The sequence below is a fragment of the Chlorocebus sabaeus genome, chromosome 11, assembly GCF_047675955.1.
Source record: "Chlorocebus sabaeus isolate Y175 chromosome 11, mChlSab1.0.hap1, whole genome shotgun sequence".
In the NCBI taxonomy this organism is placed as follows: domain Eukaryota; kingdom Metazoa; phylum Chordata; class Mammalia; order Primates; family Cercopithecidae; genus Chlorocebus; species Chlorocebus sabaeus.
Window position 1 is genome coordinate 100,995,938 of NC_132914.1, and position 17,653 is coordinate 101,013,590.

Consider the following 17,653-nt stretch of genomic DNA (forward strand, 5'->3'; position numbering starts at 1 on the left):
GTAATATATATGCAATAGATTAAAAAAATATGATTTGCAATCTGGTTATTTTTCAATCGAACCCATGTAAAGGCTTCTGGTTCACATTTCAAGGGTAAATTCACGCCAGGTGCAGTGGCTCATGCGTGTAATCCTGTACTTTCAGAGGCCAAGGCAGGTGAATAACCTGAGGTCAGGAGTTTAAGACCAGCCTGGCCAACATGGTGAAATCCCATCTTTATTAAAAATACAAAAATTAACCAGGAGTGGTGGTGGGTGCCTGTAATCCCAGCCACTCGGGACGCTGAGGCAACAGAATCGCTTGAACCAGGGAGGCGGAGATTGCAGTGAGCTGAGATCACACCACTGCACTCCAGCCTGGGTGACAGAGCAAGACTCTGTCTCCAAAAAAAAAAAAAAAAGGTAGGGGTGGGGGGGTGGTAAGTTCAGCTAAATTACATTTGTTAACTAAGTATTGTGATGCCGAAATCACCTTCATTTAAAAAGCAGAGAGAAACAAATGCATACATTCTCTCCAATGTACCCCATGCCTTCCCCATTGTCTGTCCTCTTCTGAGGGCTCTGTCAGCACCATGCATGAAAGATTCACCTGAGGCAGGTGAGAAAGTAGCCTAAATGCAGGTTGCAGCTAAACCTGCTATTCAGACTATATGGTAAAAACATTCTGGAATCTAAGCATGAGGTACCAGCTTGCAAAGTGGCGTGCTACATTCTCATGCCTTTTACACTATTTTTAGTGACTCTAGACACATTTACCACCACTAGTTTCACCCATGAAAAGCCGTTTCTAGCATCTAGTATGCTAATTAACAAAGCCTGGGTGCCAGTCAGAGCTAAAGTCAGCAGAAGGCTTGGCGTGGCCGCCTCTAAAGTGTGGCCTTTTTTAGACAGGGTCCTGGTGTGTCATGCAGGCTGGAGTGCAGTGGCACCATCAGGGCTCACTGCAAGCCTCAGGTGATCCTCCCACCTCAGCCTCCCGAAGTGCTGGGATTACAGGCGCAAGCCACCGTGCCCGGCCGAGCGGGGTTTCTATTACACTTTCTCAGGCACTCAAGAGCCACCACTGGTTCAAGATGAATTTTCAAACTGAAAGGAGTTTTTATATTAGCTACCTTTTGTGAGATGCTTATAACTTGTTAGATATAGGCTCTAATTTAATCCTCCTACCTCCCTGTGAGGTATATTATGACCCTTTGTAGATGAAGAAACTGCAGCCGAGTTGGAAAGATTTGTCCTGGGCCACCCAGCTTCAAGCAGGAGAGACTAAATGGGTTCCCAGAACAGGTGGCCCTACCCCCAGCCCATCCCGCCTCCCAACACAAGGCAGCAGCATGAACGAACAGGCCCAGCACACAGCGCTCAGGGAGAGTCAGGCCTCAGGCCAGGGGCCACCAGAAAGGTTCAACCTAGAACTCCACACGCAGAATGCCCTGCCCCCTTACAACCCTCTCTTTTCCAGGACTCTGACGAACGGCAGCTTGAGGGCAACGACCCCTTGGGGACACTATAAGGGCCTGGACGGGAGACGCCAGCCATCACCCACTGCCATCTGGGCCATCAACTGAATTCTCAGCACCAGTTGCCTTTTGGGAACATAAAGTCCTTTAAGCACTCACAAGTCATACCTCATCTCTCTGGCTGATCTGGGGGTTGTTTCTGTGGGCGAGGGATATGTTACTGTGCCCACCCAGTGCAGCTTCCTGCTCTGACCCTTTGGCTCTTCTTCCTTTGTACGCTTCAGCTGGCACCCGCTCCATTCTGCCCCACACGATGGGTAACTGATCTTTCTTCCCTGTTAGACTGTAAGCCTCCATCTTTGTATCCCAGCCCCTAGCCCAGTGCCTGACACAGGAACTGTGCACAATAAAGGTTTGTGGAACAGAAACAAAGTCAACACAACAAATCCAGTGTTTTGGGACTGTGTCACGGGAGGAGTTGAACTCTGAAGGCAAAATCCACTTCCTGTGGGCCTTTTCAATCAGACGTCATCAGTCTTATAAATTCTTCTTTAAGAAGACATGATAATCACAGTGAGATGCCACTTCACACCCACGAGGATGGCTAGAATCGAAAAAACAGTAACACATATTGGAAAGGATGTGGAGAAAATGGAACCCTCATACATTGCTGGTGGGAATCCAAAATGGTACAGCCACTGTAGAAAACAGTTTGGAAAAAAAATAAACACAGAGTTACCACATGACCCAAAAATTCAACAGAAATGAAAATATGCCCACACAAAAACTTGTATATGCATCTTCATAGTAGCATTATTCATAAAAGCCAGAAAAATGGAAACAACTCAAATTCCATCAGCTGATAAATGAACAAACTGTGGTGTTCCGTACAATAAAATATTCAGCCCTAAAAAATGAAGTACTAGTACATGTGATAGTTCAGATGAACCTTGAAAACATTAAGAAGCCAGTCACAAAGGACCACGTATTATATGATTCCATTTATATGAAATGTCTAAAATAGGGAAATCGATAGAGACAAAGTAGGCTGATTGCCAGGGGGAATGAGGAGTGACTGCTAATGGGTATGGAACTTCTTTGGGTGATGAGGAATTTGATAGTAGTGATGGTCGTACCACCTTATGAATATACGAAGAAACACAAAATTGTACACTTTAAAACAGTGAATTTTATGGTGTGGTGTTAGTTATATCTCAAATTTAAAGAAGCCATAATTACTAAATAATACATCATTTTTCCAAATATTATAGGTGGGCTGGCTTTGGGGTCTTTTAAATATAATTAACCTGCCAAAGAAGGTTGAAGATGCCCCTCCCATCTACACACACTGCAAGAGTGATCTGCACCGAGACCCCTTCCTTCAGAAGGCAAAGGGAGACCTTGGCCTGGGTATTAGCCAGGTGTTAGGCACAGTGGCTCACGCCTGTAATCCCAGCACTTTGGGAGGCTGAGGAGGGAGGATCACGAGGTCAGGAGTTCAAGACCAGCCTGACCAACATGGTGAAACCCCATCTCTACTAAAAATACAAAAAAAAAATAGCTGGGTGTGGTAGCACGTGCCTATAATTCCAGCTACTCAGGAGGCTGAGGCAAGAGAATAGCTTGAACCCGGGAGGTGGAGGTTGCAGTGAGCTGAGATTGTGCCACTGCACTCCAGCCTGGGCAACAGAGCAAGACTCCGTCTCAAAAAAAAAAAAAAATTAACTCTTGGGATGCTACAGCCCATTAAAAAGTTTGAAAATGGCCAGGCACAGTGGCTCACACCTATAATCCCAGTACTATGGGAGGTCCAGGCAGGTGAATCACCTGAGGTAAGGAGTTCAAGACCAGCCTGGCCAACATGGTAAAACCCTGTCTCTACTAAAAATACAAAAATTAGCCGGGCGTGGTGGTGCACACCTGCAGTTCCAGCTACTCGGGAGGCCGAGGCAGGAGAATCACTTGAACCTGAGGCGGAGGTTGCAGTGAGCCGAGATCCTGCCACTGCACTCCAGCCAGGGTGACAGAGTAAGACTCCATCTCAAAAAAAGAAAGTTTGAAAAAACTGTGTTATCACAAGCAGAGTTTCATACAAACTAGGCCGGGGGAGAGGGGGAGGGGAGAGGGAGAGAGAGGGAAGGAGAGGGGGAGGGGAGAGGGAGAGAGAGGGAAGAAGTGGGGGCAGGGAGAGAGAGAGAGAGAGAGTGTGTGTATGTGTACCTTATGTAGAGACACCTCAGATTTATAACCAGAAGAAATAGGTTCAACTGTAGACTCCCTTACTTAATAGTTAAGGGAAAAACTTCAACCAACATAGCAAGTTTGTTGAGGATGAAGTATGAACTGTATGCAGGCCTTACCATAGCCGATGGAGGACCCGAAAACCCAACTCCACATTAGCTAAGACAGCACGGGGATGTACTGTTAGCTGTTACTGGAAGACCTAGAGGAGGGCAGCCTCAGGGTTGATTCCACTCAGAACCTCAAAGACATCATCAAAGACCCAGTGTCTTCCCACTCTGCCCTCTGAGCACACCTACAGCAGATTTCCTCCAGTGGCCTCGTCAGTTACACAGAGTGTTACCATTCAGGAGAGAGCCTCTCATAGGAGCTGGCTCAGAACAGTGAGGAACTTTCTTTCCTAGAATGCCCTCCCCCCAACACACAGACAAACTTGCCCTAGAGTCTGAAAATGCCACATTCCACTGGCACAGGCAAACGGGATGGGGTCATGCCCAGATGGGCTTAGCCTACTCAGGCCCACCCAACCAACTTCTCCCCGTAACTGTGTGCCCTTGTTAGTTTCCTGAAGCTCCTGGGGCACAAATTATCCTTTTGCACTGTGGCCTGTCATATGAGGCAATATAAGGCGATCCCCAGCAGGCCCTCAGCATGGGGTACAGTGCACTAGTGTTGAATTATTTCCCCTTCCCACCTCTTGACAACTCGGTTCCCCACTCCTGAGCCCTAAGGCAAACATCAGCAGAAAACTCTGTCCCCAACACATGTGCCCTCCATGGAGCACGGTCTTTGTCTGCTACGTCCAGTTTCAGAACCGCGTGAGGCACACAGCAGGCCCTCGGCAAATGGAGGTTGGTGGAGTGCTGGGTCAGTGGGACCCGTGCAGACAAGTACTGGTTTCATGGTCCAGGCTCCTTGTTACTGCCCAGCTGGTGGACCCAGGATGCAGAGTGGGAGGCTGACTGCCACTAATGCCAGAGGAAGGGATATTCAGGAAGGGATATGGACTGAGCCTCTACCCAGCATCTCTTCTTGTTTTACGAGCAGGGAGGAAAAGATCACCTCACCCAACCACTTACAAAGAAATTCTGAAACATTTTTAACAACAAATGTGTTAGCTTATTAATTGCTAGAATTACCTTAGAAGAAAAGGCGTGTGGGAGGAGTGACCAGGGATGACAATTTACCTCAACTTCCCATACCTGATATTTTTGCTGTGGAGGAAAGTAATGCGAAGGATTAGGTGCAGGCAGGCTCAGCCTCTCAGCAGGACTTCCTGGAGGGGACTGCACGGATGTGCAGCCACGAGGCAATTTCTCTCCATCTGCAGTTCTTGACCCAGAGCACCTGCTCCTTGGCGACATGAAAAGTAATTCACAGAAAACATGACCTATGCTCACACATGATTTTTTTTTAAATCAATGTAACCCTCTACACTTACATTCACTGAAAGAAAACAGTTTATAATGCATGTTTAAGGAAGGATGCTTAGATTTGCCTTTTAAAGCTATATATGTAAACCTGTCATTAAAAAGCAAATGAGTAAAGAATTAGAAATGTATATATAAGGTTCTATAACAGAAAGACAAAGTAACTTACAATAAAATACATACTTACTTGGTAAAATCTCAGCTACAATTTCAATAGAAGACACAATGAAGACAATTATAATTGCTTAAAACAAATTTGGATTTTAGAAAAGATAATATTTGACTATTTTTAAAATAATTGACTTTTTCTTTTTTTTCAGACAAGGTCTCACTCTGTCACCCAGACTGGACTGCAGTAGCTCAATCATGGCTCACTGAAGCCTCAACCTTCTGGGCTCAAGTGATCCTCCAGACTCAGACTCCCAAGTAGCTGCGACTACAGGCGCCCATCACCAAGCCCAACTAATGTGGTTTATTTTTTGTAGAGATGGAGTTTCACTATATTACCCAGGCTGGTCTCAAATTCTTGAGCTCAAGCAATCCTCCCACCTTGGCCTCCCTAAGTGCTAGGATTACAAGCATGAGCCACCGCACCTGGCTGACATTTTAAAATAAAGGTTAAGTGCTAGGGTCTGAATGTTTGTGACCCCCAAAATTCCTGTGTTGAAATCTTTACCCCCAAGGTGATAACACTAGGAGGGTGGTAAGCCTGTAAGCCTTTGGGAGGTGATTAAGGGGGAGGGGCATCCTTAAGGGGATTAGTGCCCTTATAATAGAGGCCTCAGAGAGCTCCCTTGATCTATCCACCATGCAGAAGTCACCACCTGTGAACCAGGAAACAGGCGTCACCAGACACCAAACCTGCCGGCACCTTGATCTTGGACTTGCCAGCCTCCTGGGTGGTGAGAAATAAATTTCTGTTGTTTATAAGCTAAATCAGCATATGGTCTTTTGTTATAGCAGCATGAATGGACTGAAACAGTAAGTACAGTCTTATGTACATGTGTCTGTACAATTTATGGAAATGACCAGTACAAATGCAGACCGACACAGGTGTGATTCACGACTCAAATACCAGGAGTGGCCTCCTGTGGAGGATGTGCTCTTCTGATATGATGAATAATTCCTTATAAAGCTCTGAATAAAACGAAGTCAAAATCTTCCTTTGGTTTACATATAGCTGCATTCCTGGAAAATTCAGTATGTTACAATTATGTCACAACAGTTTCTAGGCTTAGAAAATTATAAACAGGTTTCCACCTACATGAGTTGTATCATGTAGATACATGTGTAGACAGGGGACCACACTTCAGTGTACTGGGCTCTCCCTCACAATGCAGGGGGTCTAACATGTCTGGACCTTGCCCTCAAAATACTAGACATCCCCTCCCCATCACTGCAAAACCCAAGCACCCTGCAACCCACCCTTCCACACATCTCCAGATTGTCCCCAGTGGGCAGTGATTCCCAGGGTTGGGAATCACCACTGGGAATGGAGGGAAAGGCTGGGTTGAGCTAAGCTCAGGCTCTGCTCTCTGCTGCCTTCACTGCCGAAATAACTGCATTCCACATCATCGAGATTTCTGCTGAGCCAAGTCCAAAGTTCTGGAAGCCCCAAGTGTCTTATAGGCTCATTCACAACTCCAGGAAAGAGGAGCAGCCCATATTTCAGGCAGAGGAGCAGGCTGTCACCTCCTCTTAGATGACATGCCAAGTTTCTGGAAAACCACCCCCAGAAAAATCAATATGGGGCAGATTTGCTAGTGAGTCCACCAACATCCAACATCACAAGTACACAAAGGCAAGTGATCGAAAGGAAGAAAAAAAAAGATATCCACAGGAGGAATGAATGAGGTTCAGGTACAAGCACAAGGATTTTAAGATGTTTTACATACACACACACACACACACACACACACACACACACGTTGGGGGGAAAAAAAAAAGTCTTCAAACTGACCTCTAACATTTACTCCTAATTCCCTATTTCCTTTCCTTAAAACATTTCCAGCTTGCCTGGTAAGTGGATTACGAACACACAGGAACCTCTGTGGTGACACACCATAGGTCACTGCTGCCCACCTGTGCTCACACCAAGTTTGCATCTGAGGCTTACCTTCCAGTCTTTAAGCTCTGAAAGCAAGGGAGTGTGCTTGCTGTGGGTGGGGGCAGATGGGGGTAGTGAGAAGAAACCCATACCCCTTTTTTGGGCTTTCCCCAAAAAAGGTTATCCCTTCTCTCAGGGATAAATTTTTTGAAGTCCCTTAGAATTTTTTTTTAATCCAAGATCTCCGTTATTTATTTTTGTAGAAATCACCTCAAGTCCTGGAAAAAAAATGCCTGTTTAGAAAACAATACTGTGGATTCATCAGAATTTAACATAGCGGACTTAAGCACACAAAATAGGTGACTGACAATAAGCCAGATGATACAATTCAAACTTTTATTTGGCAATAAGTTCAGAGTCACATAACACATAAAATCAACATTTAAAATAAATAGCAAATTCACATCTAGAATAAATAAGCCTGCCTAATTTGCATTAATTGTGCCTGATATCACACAGGCACAATCTGTCATTCCACGAGATAATTGGAAAAGAGTCTCCAAAGTCAGAGTTCAAACCTGCAGGACTGAAAACGCACAGAAGCACTGTCGCAGGCTGGGTTCCCCAAAAGCAGATACTGAGGTGGAGAATGGCGTGCAGGAAGGTTCACAGGACAGTGCTGTGGGCTGAGCCGGGCTGGGTTCAGGCTTGGCAGGGGGAGGCACTGGGCTGCAATGTGGCCACAGTGAGGTCTCACTGACCCCACAAGGGGCTCTGAGGCTGGGATGGCCCCAGAGGGTTTCCCAAGTTGGGGTGGGGAGGCCAGCCCTTTGTACCCCATATGGAGCCGGTAAGGGTTACAGGCAGGAAGGGGCTGCGATCTGGGGCAGGCAGGGCTCTTCAGCAGGGGAAACTCCCCATGAGGGCTGGAAGTAAAGGGCCAGCCAGCAGCACTCCCAGCAGTTAGGGGAGTATGTCTTTCAGTCTGGAAAGGTCATCTGGGCAGCTGAGCTCAGCACTCAGCACTAGCACAATTACAAACTAATACAATGAGAGGTATATTCAACAAGTGCCCAAGCCTGATGGCTCAAGTACACACACTGGCCATACGTGTAACTATGCCCAGGAAGTAGCCCAGAAGGGAATACAGTGCACTATTACCTATAGAACTTTCTCCTCTCTGCATCCCAGCTAGGAGGTTAGTCATCTGCACATTCTCAGCAAGGGAATCTTGCCATTGCCACCAACACAATCCATTAGAGCAGGAGCTAACAAGCCACAGCCTGAGGGCCAAATCCAGCTGTACTGGAACACAGCCATGACCATGGTCATTCCTACAGCAGTAGCAGCAAAAGCAAACAGCCCAAAAAGCCAAAAATACTTCCTATCTGGCCTTTACAGGAAAAGTTTACTGACCCTGCATTAAGGGTACTTCATTCCCTTCCCTTTCTTTAACCCACTAGTAGTATCAAAGGTTAGCTGAACTTTGAGCTAAGCTCCTAAATGCTAAGGCAAAAAAAAAAAAAAAAAAAAAAAGAAAGAAAGAAAAACCTGGTACAAAAGAAAGTCGACATTACGAAGGCAAAATGTAGGTTCTCTATTAGTTGAATAGAGCAATCAAGGAACCCTGTGTCTGGCCAAATTTAGTCTTAGAGCATTCTAGACAAGGAACCCCAAGTGGTCTTTGGCAGCAAATGAGCATGCAGAAAAGTGGAATTCAGTTCCAGTATTTAGCCCAGTCTCTGCTGCTTTTAAAAGGTCTTTTGAGAAGAGGATAGAAGAAAAGCCACTGAGTTTGCCCAAAGCTAAATTAACTAGGACACAAGACTACTTTTCAATTCTCCTTTGCAATAATTAAGAGTGACAATGCATTCAAAGTAACTAGTCATTTTAGTCTGTAATACGCCCAAATCGGTAGCGAGCGGTTTATGTTACATGATATTAATGGGAACAGCAGAAAATAGTGCCACAGGTTAAAATGTTTTAAAAAACAGAAAGGCTCTATGTTAGGGGGAAAGTGGGAGCTCTAAGCCAAACAACTGAAGTATTTCAAAAGCCACGTTTCACCTGTAAAAACAACACTGGAAAAAAAAAATCAGCTGTGCAAGTCCCTTCCAAAGGGACCTCTATGGGCCTTGCTGGACTGTCATATCTGTGATGGCTGCTGCCCTGGACTCATTATTGTTCATATAATTCTTAGAAAATCAGTCAAAGCAATATTAAAAAGTAATTTTTAAATGTTCAAACTATTTTTGTTTGCTTTACAACATGATTTTTTAAATGGTTGAAAACAGATTGGTTTCCCTTGTACCAATATGCATTCATGCATGTGCACACCAGAGAACAAAATGCCCAGTGCAGTGTGCCAGATCCCACACTGCACTGTCATGACAGGCTGGGCACGGTGGCTCCCACCTGTAATCCCAGCACCTTGTGAGGTCAGGGCAGGTGGATCACCCAAGGTCAGGAGTTTGAGACCAGCCTGGCCAACGTGGTGAAACCCTGTCTCTACTAAAAACACAAAAAAATTAGGTGGGTGTGGTGGCAGGTGCCTATAATCCCAGCTACTCTTAGAAGGCTGAGGCAGGAGAATCGCTTGAACCCAGGAGGTGGAGGTTGCAGTGAGCCAAGATCGCACCATTGTACTCTAGCCTGGGCAACAAGAGCAAAACTATCTCCAAAAAAAAAAAAAAAAAAGAATCATGACGAGGCCAGGCACAGTGGCTCACACCCGGAATCCCAGCACTTTGGAAGGCTGAGGTGGGCAGAACACTTGAGGCCAGGAGTTTGAGACCAGCCTGGCTAACATGGTGAAACCCCATCTCTACTAAAAATACAAAAACTGGCTGGGCCTGATGGCATGTACCAGTAGTCCCAGCTACTCAGGAGACTGAGGCACGAAAATTGCTTGAACCTGGGAGGCAGAGGGGCAGTGAGCTGAGATCGCACCGCTGCACTCCAGCACGGGCAACAGAGCGAGACCTTGCCTCAAAAAAAAATAAAACAAAATAAAAAAAAAAGTCATGACAGCGACAAGTTAAAATCTGTCCTGAGTATAGACAAGGATTAATAATAAACTGGGATGGGCCTCCATCGTTCACACAGGAATGACGGTGCTCAGCCCCGTTACTGCCACGACATGGGTCTACAGTCTGCAAGGTACACAGTCAGTGAGCCTTGGTGGCCCAGACGGCAGGCTTCTGCCACATGGGAGATTTCAACACTGCCAAGTTCAATGGCCGAGAGGCTGAAATTCTTCTAAATGGGAATCGATTATAAAATTCATTATTCACACCCAGAAAACGTTTTTCTCCTTCAAAGCTTAGGTCACCTAACCTAAACACTCATGAAAACAGGTTTTAAAAATAGTTCTACTTCATTCTTGAGTAAACAAAACATCCTATAACTGGCACCTGGTAGGTAACCAATGAATATCTGATTAGATAAAAACCAATAATTATTTTTAAACAACACCTACTTCCTCAATCTGCTTCTCCAAAGGCAGAAACTTGAAGCCAAGAGCATCAGCACATTCTTCTAGAACCCCAACACTGAGCAGTTCTGAGCACAACACACATCCATCAAGTGTCAGCCTCCAATACACCCTGATGATGGAAACACCTAGAAGCAAGCAAACAATAAACAAAATGCCTGCCCTGTTCCAAAAAAAGAACATACTACTGTGTCTTACTGTGTTCATAACAAAATGTAGAAGATGGGGAGAAGCCTTATTGGATCTAAAGGGTCACCTTCACCTTTATAGTTAAATACAGCCAAATATCACAAGTACATTCCAACTATAACAAGTAGCATTACAAACGATGCTATGTAACTCGTTAAGTTTCTGCCATCTGGCAAGGAGCCCACGGAATGCCAGGCTCGCATTTCATCAATAGATGGTTACATACATTTATCACAATAAAAGCACAAGCTCCCCTCATGTTCCTGCCATCCTTTAGATTTAAGAGTATAACATGGTACCACCAAAGCTTAAAATGAGTTTCAGCAATACTAGATTAGGCTAATCTGAACAGAAGTATTTATATAGCATACGCAATTAAAATAGTATTAGCAGCGCCATAACTAATAACAGCAGACACTCCCATAGCACTCAGAGAGTGCAGTAAATATGCGCTTTACGTTGAAGGATACTACAAATGCAGATGCAATTAAGGATTCTTCCCTCCAACAAAAGGAATATATGCCACTTGCACTGCCCCTAGAAAGAAATGAGAAAAGCAGGCCAGGTGTGGTGGCTCACACCTGTAATCCCAGCACTTTGGGAGGCCGAGGTGGGCGGATCATCTGAGGTTGGGAGTTCGAGACCAGCCTGACCAACATGGAGAAACCCCATCTCTACTAGAAATACAAAATTAGCTGGGAGTGGTGGTGCGTGCCTGTAATCCCAGCTACTTGGGAGGCTGAGGCAGGAGAATCGCTTGAACCCAGGAGGCAGAGGTTGCAGTGAGCTGAGATTGCACCACTGAACTCCGGCCTGGGCAACAAGAGCAAAACTCCATCTCAAAAAAACAAAACAAAACAGAAAGAAATGAGAAAAGCTCGGTTAGCTAAGTCATATCTATTTCTCAGCTTCAATGTCCTTCACCCTTTCCCATCTTAGACATCTTTAAAAAAACAACAAAAAAAAAACTATACAAACTCCCCAATAGTCGCACAAACACCGCAGGAGTGAAACCTGAGAGAAGGCTGGACCTGGCTAAGTTGTGGTGGCCATCTTCGTCCTCCCCTGGCCAATCCAAGCACCTCTCAGTTGATAACTCATTAGAGAGAAGCCAGGATCTTGTTTGTTTCCATCTAGACAAGGACTGTTTCTGGTAAATCTCATGTTTTAACAGGATTCCAATTCGAGCGGGTGGTGGCATGGCATAGCATTTCATTATAAAGATGCCTTTCCCTGGTTCATTTTCTTTCTTCCAGTGAGCACATGAAACCAACTCGGGTGGTGTTTCCAGGTTTAACAGGCTCCTGGGAGATCTACCACAAATGTTTTGGTTCTTCTAACCCACTCATTTCTTGCAGAAGGCTCTTCAGAAGGCTGTTCCACTAGCTGGAAGGTTTTGACCAGAGCTCTCACCTCCTCTCTCCTGCCCTCCTCCATGCTGGGAAAGGACACAGGAATCACACACTGAGGACAAAAGGGTCCAGGAGTTGCAACTTCTCTTGTTCTTTCTCACCTAAGTCCTTCCGGGGAGGCTGTGTTCTCTTTGATGCAATGTGCCAGAATGTCAAAGCCTTAGTACCAAATGATTTGGGAACTGGCCATCACCTGGGGGCCTCTCTGTCACTCACAGGAGCGTTTTGCCATTGTGGAGCCCTCTAAATCAGCCTTCTGGAAGCAGTTAATCTTTGCCCATCACTGTGCCCCTGCAGTTCCCAATGCACCGCCAGTACACGTTCAGGAAATGTGCCATGGAGCGAGCAGTCAAGAACCGCTTCAAGCCTGACCTGCTAGAATACAGAGATGGTATCAAGTGTCTCACCTATCCCAGAAAACCTGATGTTCCAGGACCTCGGTAAACAAAAAGGCGAAATCAGAGTTCCAATGACAAGTTTGCCTTTCAGCCCTGCATGGAGGGAAAGCCTGGAGAGGCGGGCTGCTAGCTCCTGTCTTAACCATTGGGAGAATTATTCTCCATAAGGTACAAAACAAATATCAAAAGGCTTATCTGTATCTTTTCCAAAAGCAACACTCAGACCCACATGACGTCAACCCCATCATGCCTGCCCAATCAGGGGCAGTTACAGTTTCTAGCTTCTGCCCTCGGCTACTTGGCCTGGGCCTCCTGCAGGAGAGGGGTTCTGAAGGTGGGGGGCCTTTCTGACCAGGCGGGCAGTTCGTGCTGCAGTGGAGTCCTCCGGGGGTAGAAAGTGTGGCTGACGTCATAGTTCAGGAGGCAGCTCAGAGATGCCATGTAGATGTCAGCAAAGCGTGACAGGCGCCTCAGGAAGTAGGTTGGGTTCTGGTCTGTGCGGAACAGGCTTCCAAACTGGGCGTTGAAGAAACTCTTGGTCATTTCTCTGAAGGGGCAATAAAAAAGCAAAGCAACACAGAATGATTCAAAAAGCCTTGTTTTTAAACTACTGAAATCAAAATCACTTCTTTTTCAGGAAAAAAAAAAAAAAAATAGGACTCATTTGAGAAAAAAGCCTAGAGCAGCCCCAAATATTAATTAAGAAAACAGTCTAGAGCCAGGTGTGGTGACTCACATCTATAATCCCAGCACTTGGCGAGGCCAAGGCAGGTGGATCACTTGAGGCCAGGAGTTTGAGACCAGCCTGGTCAACATGGTGAAACCCCATCTCTACCAAAAATATAAAAATTAGCCAGGCGTGGTGGCGCATACCTGTAGTTCCAGCTACTCAGGAGGCTGAGGCACAAGAATCGCTTCAACCAGGGAGGCAGAGGGTGCAGTAAGCAGAGATCATGCCACTGCATTCCAGCCTGGGCAACAGAACGAGACTCCATCTCACAAAAACAAAAACAAACAAACAACAGTCTGGCCCGGGCATGGCAGGTGGATCTCTTGTGCCCTGGACCACCAGCATGGGCAACATAGTGAGACCTTGTCTCTACAAAAATGCAAAAAATTTGGCCAGGCATGGTGGCATATGTCTGTAGCTCCAGCTACTAAGGAGGCTGAAGTCGGAGAACTGCTTGAGCCCGGGTGGTTGAGGCTGCAGTGAGCTGTGACTGTGCCACTGCACTCCAGCCTGGGTGACAGAATGAGACCCTATCTAAAAATAAAACAAGAAAACGGCCTGCCTATCCATCCATCAAAACGACTCTGGTCCTATTTCCCCCTTAACTGTCTCAAGGCTCCAGATGCTTTTGCACGTTTCTCTAAGGACACACGCCCCATCTCCCAAACTAAACACAGGATGCAATAGCTGCTGCCAATGGTACACAGAGGAGCACGGAATGCCCTCAGGAGTCTCCACTTCGCTTACCGAAAGGATCAAGACCCCCTGTTTCACAAGCTTATTGTGAGAACTGAGTAAGGTAAGCAAAATAAAAGCATGTTGTAAACTCTCAAGTGCTCAGATGGAGGAATTAAGGATTGTTTTACGTGATGTAAATCTCCCCCATCCATTACATACTTCAATGCCTCCCGGCCTCCTCAGAAGTGAGACTGTTCACCCCGTCCAAGGCCCATAAGCCCCTGCAGTCATCCTTACGTGCATGTATGTCTATTTCAACATCCCCATCATACACACACAGGATATGCACTCTCTGATGGCTGGCACCCTACAGAGTATTCCATCAAAATGAACGAATACTATTTGACTGCTAATAAGTCATTTACAAACACAGCAAAAAAAATAGAATCATTTACACAGCTGTGTGATAAAAGCCACTAGTTAGTTGGTAGCAGTTAAAATAAGACTCAGACAGTCAACATCCTGAGGGAGGAGGACAAACTAAATGCAATACAGCTTTGGCTTCTGCAGAATCTGAGGAATGGACTCACTGTCCCCTCTCCACGCCCCGTCCACCCACCCACGCACACCACCACATGAACCCTCAAGTCAGGCTGCCCACGGCTGGGAGGCCAGAATCCCACCGCAACCACTGCTGCCAAACCTCAGAGATAGCTGTTCCCAGTGGCTGGAGAAGGCCATGCACAAAGTCAGAAAAGTTCATGCCAATGGTATAAAGCATTCTCCTAGGGAAGCATGATTGTCAGTATGGGTTCCCTTAAGACAGACACCCACCAAACTTTTCTCACGGCAGGCAGGCTTTCTTTATCAGTTAACAGACTGCACATTCTTGAAAGAGCTGTGGTTACAAATAAGCACCAGGGTCGTGGGAGCCCTAAGAATTCACTGTGGGTTCGGAGCCCAAATCCAGCACTGCCCCAATAGCCACATTGTGCTGCCAGCATTGTTAACTGGGCCACCAGCTGCCCAGATGGGAAGGTCAGGAAGGCAGGGAGGAGGAATGAGATGGAAAGGCTCCATTATCCCAAGGCCTTCGATGGCAAGGGCGGAGGAATGACAGGGGTGATGGCTGGCCTCAAGGAAATGTTACATGTCACCAACAGCAGGTAGCCGATTCTGGATCCTGGGGGAGGCAGACATACCTGGGAGCTAAAAAAGGATGTTTCAACATTATGCCTCAGGCTGGCCCTGGGGAACAGACGTGGGCTGAGCACGGCCAGAACAGGGTGGTGGACATGCCACATTCAATACAGGCCGCTCTTACCTCATCTCCTTCCTTTCCTTTTTCCACTCCTGCAAAACCAGCTGTGACTCAGCATCTCTGTGAACCTGTAGGACGCAAGTCAATTATTAAGACTGTTTTGGTTTCAAATAAACTCATTACATAATGAGAATTTTTTAATGAGCAGCTTTTCTAGAAATTTTATTGCTTCACATCTCAGAGGTTGGCACCTGAATGAAATAATACATTTTTCAGACTTTCCAGTTGAAACCCTGCCTTCTTCAGGAATAAAAAATAGTTTTAAATGTCCAACATTAGAAATGTGGTTTAACAAATTAAGATGAACTATTATGAAGTTATTAAACTATCAGTAAAGACGACATATAAACATAATGCATGTGTATCCACATATGTATAAGACATGTACGTGATATATCCATTATGCACATGATATATCCATTACACACCTATTATATACAGGTATACAAACTACAATGTAGAAATACTTAGTACATGCTACCTATTATACTTATTATATACATGTGTACAAACATTATAGTTAAGTGGAGACAGCATACTTACCCACCAATTGTAAGCATGTCAAAGTATGTGCTTACACTTGGAAATTAACATAAAAAATTATTTTAATTTGTACACGAGAATTATAAATAAACTTTTAAATTTAATATTATATTATTTAATTTAAAAAACAATTATTTTTTGCAAAAGGCGAGAAGGTAAAGCATCTCCATGAGAAGGAAAAGCAGAGCATTTTCTGGTGGGCCAAAATATGGGTGAAAGGCAAAAAGAAAATGCCAACTGCATGATCTAACGAATGGAATCTCACAAGTCTCTCTCCAAGGTTCTTATGGCTAAACAGAAACACTGAGGCCAGAATCCAAGGTGCACATGATCGCAGGGAACAGGCCGGCTCCCTGCAATCCATGACCAGGGGGGTAACCTTAGAACCTGGAGGAAAATACCAAGGGGGCAAACCATCTGCTTTTGACATGGGAGCCAAGAACCTTCCGTTTATCACATCTGCTCGGTTCAACAGCTCGACTCTGAACCCCAAGGCTGCTGAAGGGACATGTAAAGGAGAAAGACCCCAGGAATCGGAGGCCAGGGATACGTGCCCAGAGGGGGACCCTGAGCTCTGCGCCTTCGCTCAGCCACGCTTCGGGCCTTACCTCCCCTGAAGTACCCAGCTGCTGGCTGGGGCGCCCTGCTGGCTGCCCTGCCATGAACCTTTCCCACCATTTATCATCTCTCTCACAGGAACAACCCTCTCGCTTCCACTCTTCCCATCAGCCATTAAACTAAAAAAGATTTCTCCCTGTGCCCACCCCCTTCTCCAGTTCTGTCCCCCTACAAGGCCAAACTCCTTAAAACAAGAGCCTCTGGTTCTGAAATCCACTTTAAAATATTTCAAAGACGGTGTGTGCTCATTAGTTATCATTAATCTTTCAAGTGAAACCATGAACTCTAGAGTGGGTAGTCCACATTGGAAAAGACTAACTGAAGCCCCACAATACAGGCACTTCAGCCACCTCCATCTCCAGTGGTTGTTCACGGGCGTAATCAGCTCTTCAGGGGCAAAGCAGATTGGCCACGTATCTCTTCCCTTGTTTGAGAAAGATATTACAATCTAGCCAGTACAACAGCCTACATCAGTCCAGCCACCGGCCCATTTTTCTATCAGCCTGTGAGCTTACAAATCGGTTTTTCTTTTTCAATGCCTGGGGGGGAAAAAACTCAAAAGAAGAATAATTTCATGACAGGCCGCACGTGGTAGTTCAAGCCTGTAATCCCAGCATTTTGGGAGGCCGAGGCAGGTGGATCACTTGAGGCCAGGAGTTCGAGACCAGCCTGGCCAACGTGATGAAACCCAGTCTCTTCAAAAATACAAAAATTAGCTGGGCGTGGTGGTGCACACCTATAATCCTAGCTACTTAGGAGGCTAGGCATGAGAATCACTTGAGCCTGGGAGGCAGAGGCTTCAGTGAGCCGAGATCGTGCCACTGCACTCTGGCCTGGGCAACAGAGTGAGACTGCCTCAAAAGGAAAGGAAAAAAAAAAATTTCCTAACACGTAAAAATTACATGAAAGTCAAATTTCAGTGCCCACCAGTAAAGTTTGTTGGGACACAGCTACAACCATTCATTCACATATTGTCCACGGCTGCTTTTGTGCTGCAAGTGCAGAGGTGGGTAGCTGCAACAGAGCCTACAGCCTGCACAGCCTAAAATATTTACCATGTGGCCCTTTGCAGAAGCTTGCTGACCTGTGATCTAAA

The 17,653-nt window shown here is 45.8% G+C and overlaps 2 protein-coding genes across 3 annotated transcripts in view; one reads left to right on the forward strand and one right to left on the reverse strand.

The window, feature by feature from the left end:
• Positions 1-1,890, forward strand: part of STAB2 (stabilin 2) — a 167,436-nt gene extending 165,546 nt beyond the window's left edge. The window contains exon 69 of the mRNA XM_037996621.2: positions 1,460-1,890. Within this exon, the coding sequence (XP_037852549.2) occupies positions 1,460-1,510 (51 nt within the window). The 3' untranslated portion in view covers positions 1,511-1,890. The remainder of the gene's footprint in view (positions 1-1,459) is intronic.
• Positions 1,891-7,557: 5,667 nt separating this feature from the next.
• Positions 7,558-17,653, reverse strand: part of NT5DC3 (5'-nucleotidase domain containing 3) — a 69,261-nt gene continuing 59,165 nt past the window's right edge. Inside the window, exons 13-15 of one of the 2 annotated variants that reach the window (XR_012094581.1) lie at positions 15,400-15,464; positions 11,889-13,214; positions 7,558-10,796 (exon numbers count right to left, since the gene is read on the reverse strand). Coding sequence is in view for 1 of the 2 variants with exons in the window: in XM_008004452.3 (XP_008002643.1) it covers positions 12,962-13,214; positions 15,400-15,464 (318 nt within the window). In the remaining variant the exon portion in view is untranslated. Of the gene's footprint in view, positions 13,215-15,399; positions 15,465-17,653 lie in introns of both variants that reach the window. The other variant, XM_008004452.3, reaches the window with a different exon arrangement.